General features: G+C 31.7%; 1 protein-coding gene across 1 annotated transcript; it reads left to right on the top strand.

Moving 5' to 3' along the window:
• The first annotated feature begins 428 nt into the window (after positions 1 to 428).
• LOC127710369 (retinal homeobox protein Rx1-like) lies at positions 429 to 14,280 on the top strand. Its single transcript, XM_052216158.1, has 5 exons — positions 429 to 622; positions 2,761 to 2,948; positions 10,824 to 11,055; positions 11,821 to 13,844; positions 13,893 to 14,280. The coding sequence occupies exons 1-4, from the start codon at positions 475 to 477 to the stop codon at positions 12,075 to 12,077; spliced, it is 825 nt and encodes a 274-aa protein (XP_052072118.1). The 5' UTR covers positions 429 to 474; the 3' UTR covers positions 12,078 to 13,844; positions 13,893 to 14,280.
• The last annotated feature ends 1,620 nt before the right edge of the window (positions 14,281 to 15,900 follow it).

Raw genomic sequence — 15,900 nt, 5'->3', positions numbered from 1 at the left:
CCATTACTTAACATGTGACAAAATTAGTGTATCGTCTAAGAAAATATTGTGCCATATCATTATAATTCAAAAGATTTAAAGATTGAAAATGATCCGATTTAGAGGCGGATCCCATCTTAATCTGCCCTCGTTCTAGACTCGGCAGGGATCCGCGGTTATAACTAAATGCCGCTCATTAGTACAGCACAAAGATTACAAAGCTCCATTCGTTTATAACAATCAAAATTTAGCGGATAATGTTAACTTGTAACATGTCTAATCGTTAAAATATAATTAGGATCTCATAAACATTTTCAGATTAGTTAAAACTGAACTGCGTAGCATGGACGAAATTTCATCTAGAAATGTGTAAATTTTGTGGATACTTTATTTTCAATTAGAAGAATCCGTAAAAATATTATATTTACAAAAAAACGTACAGTTTAGTTTTATTTGATATCCTAATTGAAGAAAAATTGGAAATATATTTTAATTATGTGCGAAAACGAACTGTCTTTGTTGAAAAACGAAATGAAACCTCAGCGTCCGAAAAGTTTAAATCTATCACCAGTCGGACAAACATGCTCAGACGATGAAGAAATTGATGTTGTTGATGGGTCTGATTCTGAAGATGACACTGCAGGTAATTTCATATTTTAAAATTTAATTTTATATCTTATTTTTAACTTTCTCCTCCTAAAAGACGACCATAGTTTTATTCTATTATTCTTCTACTTGCTGTTAAATCAATTAACAGACCCCACAACATTCAGATTGTATTGCTAAAATTTTTTTAGTAAATTTATAATATACTTGTTAAATTTTATTTTCTGGTCGGAATGCATTTATTGTTTCTTAAATATTCACTTTACTAAACATATCCAGTATATATTGCTTAAAAAGATATGTTATTCTTTGAAACACTCTTTTAAATAAAAAAAGCATTAAAACTGGTTTCTCTCTTTGAATTAAAGATATGCACTACAAATTAAATATGGAAATTTTATGTTTTTTTTACTTCAAATTTACCACATTCAGATTGAAATATCTGGAAAAATAAGTCATTTGTTTATTTCTAATATTCAAAAGTTTATATATATCCAAATTTTACGGTGAAATCTTGACTGTAAATTTTTAATATGTATACTTTTGTATGCTCAAATAAACAAATGACTTATTTTTACAAATATTTCAGTCTGATTATGGTACTTGAAGTAAACTAACATAAAATTAGTATGAGACAAGTTACTATTTAGAGATTATATGTTCTCAAACGCTTTTTTTTTGTCTTTGGCTTCAAAACTGTTGGTTCCGAGCGTACCTGATGAGTTATTCCAGAAGCAAGCACGTGCGCGCTGATATCGTTATTACATACAAATGCTTTTTAAAAACACGTGGCGTGCGTGCGGATATAAGTAAGATGCAAAAAATACAAAAATGCTTTACAGAAAAAACTTCATTTACCAAATCTAGTTTAGGAGGAGGTTTGGGTCTCTGAAGGATAATCTAACATCATGACATTTCGTGCCACCATACGTTATAATGTAATGTTTACCCTTACATTAAACAATTTGATAAAAGTTAAATGCTTATTATTTTTTTTTCTTTTATTGCTGAAATATATTTTATATCGTTAAATTCTAATATCATAAATATCATAATTTAAAGGTGACTAATATATAAGTTAGATTAAATATAAAAATAATTTACTAGTATATTACTCATTCATGTTAATCTTCAGGGTCATCTTGCAGTTAGTTTGTCCTTTATTTAGGGAAATGGGCTACCTTTGCAATTCCAAATCGCCAATTTCCATGTAACCAGTCTCTGTTATTCTGACGAAAAAACAAAATTGAATAAATATTTATTGTGTTCAATGATTTAAAAAGATTTTAAAAATGACTTTAAAGTGTGCGGACTTCTCTTGTTAAAAAAATGTGCATTTCGTTTTTTTTCTTTTTTGTGATGCACTTCTTAAAACAGATTTTTTCTTTCTTAAATTTTCTACGTATGATTTGTTCTTTAAAAACGAAGAAAAATAAACATTACTAACAATTAAGACTTAAGATATATTACAGCAAGTATGTATTTTTTGCATAACATTAAAATAACTTTAGCTAGCAGACCCAGTTTGTTTCAAAAAGATAGTATATATGAATAAAAGGAGATGTTGGATATAACAGAATTCATGAGACAGCAACACAACGACAAAAATAACCAAAAGACATCTAGAGGGTCACATACAGTTTCAACAATAGACAGGTTCCCGTATACAAATCAGAATATGCCAAGCATTAAATCGTCAAGAGTCTATAAAATGTTTTAAATAAATAAAACAGAAACAATCGAAGATCTGTCATTAGCAATTATTTGTCCAGACAGCAATAAACATTAAGATATGATATAAGACAACCCTTGACTTGTGACAGGCACATGAATGGGCTTAACTAGGGTTTTTTCCTCGATCATTGGACTGATAAAACTTACATGAAAGTTTTACAATCAAAATCAGTACAGGAAAAATCACTTAAATCTAAAATAACGGTATAATAGATAAAAATAAAACACAAAATAATAAAGAATAATGTACGGTATTGAAAATGAAAAATGCTTGTAGTTACTGAAAGCAAGCTCAAAGAAATCAACCTGATGATATGAAGTTTTTTTTACTAGTTGTTGTGATGTGCATGCTGAAACAGAAGCTTTTTCGTTACTTTTGATCTTTTATTATACATACATGTATAGAAATATAAAATGTGAAAAAGTTGTTTTTTTCTGCAGACTCTCCTGGTTTTGAATACGGGCCTGACGGTGTTTCATCTCCAAAAAAACAGAGAAGAAATAGAACCACATTCACAGCTGACCAACTCCGAGAACTTGAAGCCATCTTCCAACATACCCACTACCCAGATTGTACGCTTAGAGAGCAGATAGCTGATAAAGTTGACCTAACAGAAGCCAGAGTTCAGGTATGTCAGAGACCGCTTTTACTTTATCATGCAAGTTCAAAAGGATGAGGTAAGGTCTATCGGATGCCTTGTACTCAACACATATAAATGTAAATCGAGTGCGAAGGCAGAGTTTGGTACATGTATGTAACATCGTCAGATACAACATATGAATGTTCTCAGAGGGTACTCACAATCAGAGTACAGATATGCCACACGTATCGTACTCACAACACACAAATTTACTCTGTGAGCACAATGAAAAATTATTAGGTATTTATATATTCACAACACATGACTGTACTCCCCCGGCAAAGAGAGTTAAGAGTACAGATCTGTCAAATGCATTTTATGTTATTCGGGATCTTCACAGGGGATATGGGCTCATATTCCCTGTCTGTGTTTTATATCACCCGAGCCGTCAGGTGACTGGAATATAGAGCACTGACAGGAAATATTATCCCATATCACCTCTGCAGCCCGAATACCAATTATATTATATTGGTGTGTCCTGAACATTATTTACTATTTTTTATCTTCGTTTTTGTTCACAGGGTATATGGTTTCATATACACTGTAAGGTAACCAATCAAATTGCAGGATTCATGCAGTAGCCGGGATATTTCACTCCAGTATAATACATGTGTATATATATATATATATTAGCAGGGTTTAAGAACATCCGTTGTTCGACCTGCTAGTCAAATGCGTTTTGTTAAAATATACTTTTCACATTTTTTGTCTTTTGGAAAATGTTGTTTGTGCTGTATTTAGACCCCTCTTCCAAGAAATTTGTTTTGCATACACACGTATAAAAATTGCGGTTTTTATCCAACGCAATCATAGGTTTAAACGTTGTTTTCAATTTAGACTTGTATATATATATATATATATATAGATTCGCATACACTGCACATATAACTTTGATGTTATATAAGATCTCCTTATTACCAGGTTCTCAAATGTTACTTGACTTTTAAAAAAAGGTTATGACTTATGACTTGTTATCAAGTTGCAGTTGAAGATCCAGCTTCAGCATTGCTGCACAAAAAAATAAAATAAACTAGATGTGTCGGAACGACACGAATGGCCCCACTCGCAAAAAAGGCTTGAAGCCATTTTTAGGAGTGGAAATTTGAGAATGAAAGTCCGTATATAACTGTTATTTTCACGAAATTTTCAAAGTCCAAAGCCCGTAATTTTGGCACAAATCAGCGGAGTGGAACCAAACGTAAACTGGATCTGTGGATCATAGTAGACTCACATACTAAAACTCATATCAATATGTGAAGGCGTTTAGAAAAAAAATCCGTATAACTGTTATTTTCAAAACCAAAGCCCGTAATTTTTGCGAAAATGATCGGAGCGAAACCAAAACGTAAACTCGATCTGTAACTCATCACAGTAGACTCACATACTAAAAATCAGCTCAATATGTGAAAGTCTGTATAACTGTTCATTGCAAAATGACGGAATGACGGATAAGGGTAAAACTATATGGCCCCGACCACTTTGTGGCGGGGTCATCATAAGTAAAAATACCCGTTCTCATCGTATATGTTATTTTTGGACAAATACTCTAAAATATGTATTGTATGGGAAATGAAAGACGAAAAAATCAATCTGACGGATCTTATGGTTCTGAACATAAGTGAAATATTTGTCACTGGACGTAAAACAAGCAACAGTAAATCAATAAATTATTTTTGAATATTAAATTGAAAACTATAATAGAGGGACACAACCTGTAAATAGCAAAATGAATCGATTATAAAAGTTCTAAAATCAATGGCTTATGCAGGAAAGTGCTGCATTTACCATAGAAAGCAATGGAGCCATGATTAAGATGTTTTAAATCGTATAGGTATTTTGTTAAGTGTAAAGCAATACATATTAGTTCTGTTTTTAATTCATTAATAAGAAAATCAATGTTAATACCTATGTATAAAAAACATGAAAAATATTATTATAGTGTTTGAATGATAACTTTTTAGAATATTTTTATTCAAAGGATCGATAAGCTTACATGGATCGCATGTACGTAAATTTACGGGCTTTAAAACAACATCATGTGGAATTTTTTCATTCACCTTACAATCACTTCAGCGTTAATAACAAGTTTTTTTTTATTTGTGGTAGCCACTGAACAGTTTTTTTTATTTGTGGTAGCCACTAAACAGTTTTTTTATTTGTGGTAGCCACTAAACAGTTTTTTTATTTGTGGTAGCCACTAAACAGTTTTTTTTTTTATTTGTGGTAGCCACTAAACAGGTTTTTTATTTGTGGTAGCCACTAAACAGTTTTTTTATTTATGGTAGCCACTAAACAGTTTTTTTTATTTGTGGTAGCCACTAAACAGTTTTTTTTATTTGTGGTAGCCACTAAACAGTTTTTGTTTTGTTTTATTGGCTAGTTGATTGCTTTCTCATTAATGTATACTAAAAAATTTCTTTCTTTCACATCAAAAATTCAGTTTTATTTTTAAATCGTTAAGAAAAAGAAGCAGGTGACCAATATATGAAACCAAATAATTTTCTGGACATTTTGGACAAACGACCATTCAATTATATCTAATTAGTTGTAATTGAGACGAACTAATAAGCTATAATTGTAGGGAATATTCACGGTATCAACATCTGTAGGAAGAAAATTCTAGGAGACATTCAGTATGGTTAATTGATTAAAGAGGCTTAATTTCACTAAGGATACAAATAGCCAAGGGGATGGTAGATCATTTATTTGTACTTTTTACGATTTTGCAGAAGAAATAACTATGACAGGCAAAGCAATTGATTTGTAATAATATGTACCGGTAGTATGAGTTAGACGATTAAGAGAGATATACCAGTTTTTTAAAGATATACCAATGAAATTTATTTAGTGACACTTCAATATGAGAATTTCCAAAAGTATTTGAATAAACGGAGAAGCGAAATATACTCCAGTGAGAGACAGCAACCAAACATTAAATTTTACATACCAATAAAACAGAAAAGACATTCAGATGTCTACATGCGGTCTTCAAAAATACATTACATATAATTTTTACGGTAATATTGTTTAAAAAGCACGTACATTTAAACACCATCTAATGGTCAACATATATACAGTCTTCAACAATAGATAGGTGTCTATAAAATATGTCAAGCTCTAAGTCGTTCCGAGTCTAAAATAGTTAAGGAATGACTGTAATATTTTTTCTGTTTATGAAGAAATAACATCAAAAATGTGGTGCACACTGAATAACTCGCGTAGCGGGTTATTTAAAAGTGTGCACCACATTTTTTATGTTATTTCGAATAGACAGAAAAAAAATTAAAGTCATTCCTTATAATTTAATTCTAAAAAGGAGTAAATCATGATAAAAAAGTTGATGACGTCGCGGTCACATGACAAAATTATGTCTTTGAGCTGATAGACAAAACACTTTCAGCCAATCAGAAGACGTGTTACATCCAAAATTAAATTATTTGTGAGTAAATAAAACAGAATCTATCAAAGATGTACCATCAACACCAAATTCAACGAATAAAATAAACATGTAAGGTTTGACATAAGACCGCCTTTCACAAGGTTTATGGCCTGGGACAGACACGTGAATATTAGCAAGATTTTTGAATTCACACAAGAAACTACAATAAAAATTAGTATAATGCAGGAAAAGCACTTAACTTTAAAATAATGGTGTAATAAACAAACCTAAACGAAAGAAAACAACGCTGTTTCTGATACTGTTCGCAGCTATCAAAAGCAAGCTCAAATCATTTAACCTGCTAATAAGAAATCATGTCGTCCTGCACTCTCATATCGGTGACTGTACAAGATTTCATACATCAACATCAATAGATATACAGTACAGGAAGACATGTTCTTGTTTAATATTATACCAAAAACAAACGATACCGATTTCGATGCAGAACAAGAAAAGAAACATTGCATCCCAAAAATACTAAAGCAAAAAAAATAAAATAAAAGATTTGATAGACGAGTCCTAAACTTGTCAACTTTATAAAAGATATAACCGAAAAGAGCAGACTGCGAAATATATTTTGTTTAAATCCCTGCAAGTGGAATCATACTTCCACAATAAATCTCTATATTTGTGTTAGCATTTAGTAACTTTAAGTCATTGAAGCTTGTTCTTAGTTTTTTTCAATCGATATATTTTTGCCGGATGAATTTATATATTAATCATATTAATACAATAAAATGTGTGAATGTGTTATGGGTATTCACTGATTTGCATAAGTAACTCTAAGATGGTTAGCAACTGATACTAGTTTATTCAGAAATCATTATTCAAATTTTGTATTCAGCATTGTTTTATATACTAAATAAATGTGCAAAATAGTAAAATAATATATAACCATTCGCCGCGTGAATATAATGATTTTAGTTTTTGATTGTTTGTATACACGATGGTTATGTATTTTGTAAAATGTACAGTTTTACAAAAGGGCTATGTTAGCACCGGTGTTGATGTGGATACCTGTTTTAACTATTTAGGTTGATCACTGACGTTTACCAACCATCATCTCCTTTATCTCATACATGACGTACAAGTTCTTGGCAATACAATGGTGTATCTTTTTTTGCGAATTTTTCACGGTTTCAATAAAACCTTATTAAAGTTGGAAAATTTAATTTGATGGCACATATATATTTCAAAATGTCATTTCTCTAATGTAGTTAATTTGAAAGAAACGTTAAATGTTACTTAAACCGATTTAATCAGCTTAAACCATCGAAAACATAAAACCCAATAAACTCGTTTTTAGAAATTTTCTTCAAATTTCAGAATTTTATTATTGTCGTTTTTAAGCGGATTAGTTACAATTCCCATTGTCATCGCATCTTGTTTGTTATATTTCAATCAGAGGAAATAATTGCTACAAATGATCACAACTGTTGACAAATAATAAAAGCTGTCGGATTCTAAACATGTTTTGTCCGCAATTGGTTTCCCGCTGTGTCGGTAGTCCGATGATGAAAATGCAAGCTGTCTTTCCCGAAGCCATTGCTATGATCAACTAATTAGTGGCCGATTATCGCGTCAAGTGGCCATGATCTAATAGACCAGTACTATTAAAATTTAATGCTATTCTTCTCCTTAAGTCCACGCAACTATCTATCAATGTTCATAGGATTTTTTTTCAATAAATAATTTAATCCTGGTACAATGTTAACAAGACTGATATAAACATTCCTTTTATCAAGGAATTTTAAGAAACTGGGCAAATTAATCTGTTTTGAATACAAAACCATCCGGTACATTAAGTGTTAAATCTTATTCGGTGCCTCTTTCGCTCCCTTATGTGGTGAATGTTTAAATGTTAAAATATGACGAGATAGCGTCACATGAGTGACTGGTGTTAACAATTCACTTCTTCTGAAAATCATTTCAAAACGAACAAATAGACTTAAACACTATGCAAATGAAACGAGTCATATCCCTTCTGGGCAAGACGAACTGGTCCATTTCTAAGAATATAACTGTTTAAAAGTGCACCCTCTATCGATAATGTTCTCGAGGAGTAGAGCGTATAGTCAGTAGAATAAAACGACTGGACTAGATAATTCGGGTTACCAAGAGCGTTTATGGTAATTGTTTATTGCTTTATATACAAATGTTTTAAGATTAAAAACTGTTTTTGTTAAAATGTTTTGAAGAATATGGCCATCAACTACATAAAAATAATCAGAAAATATTTGGCTGTTTTACAATCCCGTACTTTGCAGCCGGAACCAAGTATCTACTTCATAAAATCTGGAAAAACTTGAATTGCATTATAATGTTAGTCAAACTGATGCTTTCGGAATTGACAATTGATCATACGGTATCTAAAAAATGTTTATGTTTACTCTTTGTTTTATAACCAAAATCTAAATTTTATGTTTCTATCGATGAAGTTATAATGTGCTCTAAAAGGCAAGATTCTGATACGATTCCATTCATGTTGTTCTTGATGATAAGTAAAACAGTAGATTGGATACTGCACTATAAACATGCATAAATATAGCAGGCTGTTTTGACTCTTTTCAATAACAATAAAAAGTTAAAAAAAAATATAAATTATTTTTGTTACGGAAGTATGAGTTTAAAAGCCAATAAAGATCTTAAAAATAGCCGTAGCAAAACCTAAATCAAACAATCCCAAGCAGCGTAGCATTTGAGGAAAATGGTCATGGATATCGATAAAAACACTTGTGCTTTGTATTCATTTAAAATACCAGGAACTTATCTTCTTGGGTAGTGCAAATACATGTCAATACCTCAGCAGACGGTATGGCACGTGCACTATTGAAGTATTTGATTTTATATTAGTTTTCAGTTTCTGACACACGCTATTGGATCTCTATGATAGATTAAGAACAATTAATCAGGTACTATAATGTTAATCGCGAAAAAAATAAGAACCGTAGTATAATAAGATTATGTTTCACACATTCATAATAGTAACGAGCTTAATAAAATGCTAATTAGCCAAATCTATTGGATTAAAGAAATAAGACAGTATATTTGAATTGTTGCCATAAACATATATATCTGTATAACATATAACATGAACTGCTGCATTAAAGCAATTACCAAATCTTGATCATTTCTGCAATGAAAGAGGATTGGATCAGACACAAAAAATCAACTAAATTTCGACAAACTTTGGTGGATAGTTGTCTCATTGGCAATCATACCTCATCTCCTTATTTTTATATTACTAATTTTTATCCAAGACTATAATTCGTAATTTTTTATTATGTCGCTCAGAGAATATGCACAAGACTCACCTAACCTGAAACTATAGTAGAATGTCGCGATAGTGTTTGTCAATTGACACCAAAATATAAAAAAAAATAAACACGAATCGCCAAAAACTAAAACAAAAAACAAAAAACAAACAAACAAACCAAAACAGCAAAGCAAAGCAATTTTTTAATTGCAAATTACAATTCTTTCATTAAACAAACCCGTTAGTGACCTTTTGACTGACAATAACATCACTACAAAGTACAGTTCTATTTCAGATTCTACATGTCTCGACATTTACTTAAACTTGTGGAAGATAATGAGTATTATCGGATTTTATTTTTAATACTCTAATCTTATACATACGTTTTATAAGGGTTAAGATTTGTAACATTTAAAATATATGGACTTAGGAACTGGACGGCTATTTCCCTATAGTAATAAGATTTACAAAATAGTGCAATGTATTAATTCAAAAATTACTTTATGAATTAAATTTTAATTCTACATAATTTATAAATTTAATCTGTAATTTTGAAAAGTAATTCACCAATTATTATAGGATCAGAACGTTAAAAGGATAATTAGCCTTTCTAAAAAGCTTACATTAGAATTCACGTAATCACATGTTTTGGTATTTCTAGCTCTAGGGTCAACTCGATTCTCAATCAGTCGATGTCTGGCTGTGGTATTGAGGAAAATTCCGAAAAATCTACATCATTCAAAATGTGTAATTATAGTGAGTACAGAACAAGGTCACAGTTAAAAGATATTGGGCATATCATAATCTTGATTATTCATAAAAAAAAATACATAAAAAGTAACCAAGTTCACCGTTCTCTTGATTTCTCTGAAACAGGACCGGTAAGATATCCATGAATAATTTATTACTGCTTGATTAACGTCCAGTGGCAGTTATTTTCTGCGTATTCTAGAAAAAATATCTGAGACATGCATGAATTTGTCAACGGCAACCGTATTTCGAAGATGAAAATTTAAATGTAAAATTGGAGAGGAAAGTGTGGTACATTTTTACCCTGTCTTTACACCATGTTTTCTCCATAACATTTTCTGTAAAGATTAGGAAGATAATTTTAGCATGGTATAAATCTATGATTATAACTACATTGTAAATGTACATCTTTTTACAGGTGTGGTTTCAAAACAGAAGAGCAAAATGGAGAAAACAGGAAAAGAACATAGTACGCATGTTCGACGTCTGGCGTCATAGACTTGATCATTACCCAATGGTTCCTCATCCTTTTGGTCTTGGACCATCAGCTTTTTCAACGGTGCGATCTACAATGTTCCCATGGGCACCCCGACTTCCGATGGCCTTTCCTCCAGTCCTTCCATTTGCAGGAATGATCAACCCATACAAAGGTGTGTAAAACATTGATCTGATGTATGCAACGTATACGGCAAAATTTTACCGAACTACCTTTTCTTTTGTTGATTTATGTGCCAACAAATATGTCGCTGGCATCCAACGTTTATTTTTCTTTTGATTCAAACGAGAAATCAACGAATATTCAATGGGAAATTTTATAAAAGTTTTGCAAATAAAAAGACTCCATATAATTGATTATTTGAATTTTCAAAGCAAGTTGCCATTCTGTAGCAGTTGATAAGTTTAACAAAGACTTATGAAAGATTCTTATATAGATTTCATAGATATTTGTAGAAATATTGTTGTATTATCAAAATCTGTATTTAGGGTTTCGTCAATTGATACAACAGAATAATAAAACTTGTAGAGAGACCATACACCATAAAAATAATTGTTCTGAAAGTATAACTTAAGCAGTATTTATGCCGAATTATTATTTTTCTCTCCCAAAGTATCAAACTCCTCCTGCAACCCCACCAAAATAATGATACTAAAAATAGCCAGGGCTTCTCCCTAAATCAAATCCTGATCTAGCATTTAATCATATCTAAAAATGTAAATTGAAAAATTCTGTTTCAAAGCAATAATGTCAGACAGGAAATCGAATTGTGACACCCGCATACCAACATTTCAATTATTCAAGAACGGGAGGAGGTGTGGAATTGATAACACATACTCGCCCAAAATTTGTCAACCTTTTTATACCTGAATTTAACTCAGCCTGCTAGAAATTAATCTAAAGAATTTCACTTTTTCAGCTGTTGATATTCCACCTCTGCCACCAAAGTTAGGAACTGACCAGTCTCCAATGAGTCATTATGGTACCTATGCCAGAGACTATTTGCAACGAATTACAAGAGAGGCAAATGAAAAATATGAAAAAGAATTAGCAGGTCGTCGAAATAACTCACCTTTACCCCTTGTAAGATATCATTCGACTTCATCGAAGTCGTCGACAATATCATCTTCGCCATCGTCAGAATCAACTACAGTAAGGCGTTCGTCTTCACGATGAAAACATTTTTGTTTTTGTTTTTTTTAACTGAAAACGCGAAAACGATTGCTTCAGTTTCCGTCCCTTTGAAAATATTCTAATTATGTTAAATATTGCACAGAAAACAAGTTTTACAATCTATTCAACAGCTAAATATTGGTAAAATAGTTTAGCGTGTTGAGTTCAGGATGAAACCACCATAGCAATATAAAGCAACACATTTATAGGGGCGGAAACTATCAACATTACATATCAAACTAGCAATACATCAACCACGTTTAGTGTTCAAATGCTTAAAGCTACAGCAAAAACATTTTAACGTAAAATCATTAATCAATGCATTCCGCGGTCAACAGTTACCCTTTCCGTGAAACCATGACATTTAAGGATGTATTCTTCTGACGTTTTAGTCTCGTTGAAATCTCGTTCCGGGATTTTTTCCAAAACATGTGATACAAGTGGAAAATATCAATGTACTTAAAAAAGATTTTAATTAAACTTAACTCTGGGAAAAAATTGTGCATTTAAAATAAGTAGTTTTTGAGTAATAAAATTTGAAAATTTTATTACCAATCAAGTCAGTCTCATTAGCCAAAATTTGAGAAAATGGGTGAGGGGTACAAGAAATGATTTTACCAAACACATGTACATCCCATATCAATTTTTCCTATCAAATTTCTTAGATATGTATTTTTTCAATCATTTATAACAAAGAAGTTGAAATTATATGCTTTTTGTTCTAAAAATAGAGAAACAACCCAAATTTACAAAATTGTTAGCATGGTAAATTTGACTCGAAAAAGCAACCAAATTTTATAAAACTTTCTTATATTAACACCTACCTACAGTCTTTTTTAAGTTAAATTTATTCAGATTGGTCTACTTCATCTTTATTGAAAGTATGAAAAAAAGTTTAATTGTGAAACTGTTAACTTTTTCATGATAATAGCCCCAAAATGGGTAAAAATTTATGAAAAATGGGAAAATCATCAGAATTGGGTACTTTCAAATGGCCGAAGCAAGAAAAGAAGTGCACCACCATATGAGTTTTTCTTCACCAATTATTCTTTTTCAGTCAAATAAACCAAAAAATCAGGTTTAGAAAAAAAGTTTAATTCTAGAAATTTTTGGATCCTCAGAGGTGTACATCCCTAATCGTTCTTTTTCCGTAGCTACTTATATCATTCCGATATTGCACTTTTTATCGAATTGCATCTTTGTACTTTTCATTCAAGTAAGTTTAGTAGTCTCTGTAATCTTCAATATAAATTTACAAATGTAGGCTCACTTCTTCTGAGTATTTCAGGATTCATTACATGAATAAAATATGACTTCCACAACTATCACTGTACAACCTTTACATGGGATTATTGTTAATAGAAATAAGCTTTAAGTAAAAAACCACACATGCACTTCTGATATAAAATCTAAAAATATATCCCTTTATGGATATCCGTTTCGTAGTAGACAATCATAAATCACTTAATGAGATATACAGTCAACATCTACATGATTTCTTCTTTTTCCTTGTAGTTTGTTTTTTTCAATAGTTTATACATGTACCCTTACCAATGAACATTGTAGCACAAACGCCTACATTTGGGTTCTATACAATTCTGTAGCTCTATACACGCCTTTGCATTTGCGAATACTTAAAAAAAAGCAATTAGATCTGTCATAAGTTGTAGAATGTCAAATTGTTCATCTTTCATTAAGTGAGATTGTGAACTTTTAGGGATATTTTCAAACGAAGTTTTAATCATTACGACGACAATCTGATATTAACAGGTGTAGACAATCTGATATTAACAGGTGTAGACAATCTTATATTAACAGGTGTATATAGTTTACGAGTACCAATGATTTTATAAAATTGTAACATTCTGTTTTATCTATTGTAAAATGCCAAGTGTAGTGAATGTACTACTTTATATATATCATATATTGCACATAAAATGTTAAACATTTTGGAACTAATTAACTTGTTGCCATTAATGTTGAAAATTAGAACAAGAACAGACAAAATGCAAAAAGTAGTATTTCTTGTATTCATTTATTATTTTATGGGGTTACAAAGCTCATATGATTTTTTGTTATCTTTTTTACTGACATTTATTATGTACTATGAGTGCTTCATATTCAGTGTTTTATTGTAAATATAGATGTTAACTATATATACATGTAATTGTTTGATGTTGATTAATAAATAAGTTTAAAACAAAGATGGTCGATCTGATTTTTTTTCCAATTACATTCACCATCTTGTAACTTGCAACGTCATGTTTGCACCACGTGACTTGATATTATGATGTATCATTTGGACAAACAAATTGGTAGGATCCATTCATTAAGTAATTAGAACCTTGACCGTTATGGAATACCTGTTTCACAGAAACGTTCCAATTATCGCAACCACAATCCCATCCTCCTTTTCCCAAATGTGACCTACCGAATTAGACCAGGTTTACAATGAGGGTCGGTTGTGAACAAAACTTAACGACAAAAGATATTATTTCAGCTTCTCAATGATGAACTTTCCATTTGTATGTAGCAACATTCCAGTAGCCCCTGAATATGGAGTATACATCTCTCTGCTGATACGATATTCCTGGGCTTGCGTTTCCTATCATGAATTTTTTGATAGAGGGTTGCTGCTCACAAGGTTCAGCTATCAAACCAAGAGTTCCAAGTGTTGAAGTTGAAATCATCCATTCAAAAATTTTACGGACGCCATCACGAGTTGGTTAATGTTATTGAATCATCTGTTTCACAGATGAAGACGAGTATGTTCCAATCGTCATAACTACAATCCGGTCCTCTTTCCCCCGAATGTGACCTACCAAATTAGACTTATCATCGGATTTGTACTTTCATGAGCAACACGACGGGGCCACATGTGGACAAGATCTGCTTACTCTTCCGAAGCACTTGAGATCACTCCCGGTTTTTGTTGGGGTTCGTGTTGCTCAGTATTTAGTTTTCTATGTTGTGTTTTGTATACTGTTGTTTGTCTGTTGGTCTTTTTCGTTTTTTTTGCCACGACATTGTCAGTTTGTTTTCGACACGAGTTTGAATATCCCTTTGGTATCTTTCGCCTCTGTTTTATATATTGATGACCAAGTAACAATATACTTCTGTAAACTGAATATTAGCGTTATGGTTTTCAAGCAAATAGACTTTCTGCATATTTACAATGAAAACGCGTTTCAAACAAAGGTAAATGGGACCTTCCCCCCTGAATTGTAATTTTTAGTGGTAGATAGTACTGTCGAAATAAAATTGAGAATGGAAATGGGGAATGTGTCAAAGAGACAACAACCCGACCATAGAACAGACAACAGCAGAAGGTCACCAACAGGTCTTCAATGCAGCGATAAATTCCCGCACCCGGAGGCGTCCTTCAGCTGGCCCCTAAACAAATATATATACTAGTTCAGTGATAATGAACGCCATACTAAACTCCCAATTGTACACAAGAAACTAAAATCAAAAATAATACAAGACTAACAAAGGCTAGAGGCTCCTGACTTGGGACAGGCGCAAAAATGCGGCGGGGTTAAACATGTTTATGAGATCTCAACCCTCCCCCTATACCTCTAGCAAAATCTATCGATTCGAACATACATTTTCCTTTGAGAAGGTGGTACATATGCTAATAGTTCTAAAATAAACTTATATTGGTATATTAAGGTGGTACCTAACACTACAGGGAGATAACTCTGTAAAAATCAACTTAACGTTTTAATCACGTTGTATTGTTAAGGAAATATTAAGCTTCTCAATGATCAAAATTAGTGTTTGTCAAACTGCTATATAACCAGTGAAATTTTTCTGATAAAGTGAT

This window comes from Mytilus californianus, unplaced genomic scaffold (genome assembly GCF_021869535.1).
Source record: "Mytilus californianus isolate M0D057914Y unplaced genomic scaffold, xbMytCali1.0.p SCAF_75, whole genome shotgun sequence".
Lineage (NCBI taxonomy): Eukaryota > Metazoa > Mollusca > Bivalvia > Mytilida > Mytilidae > Mytilus > Mytilus californianus.
This window is presented reverse-complemented; position numbering and strand designations above follow the sequence as displayed.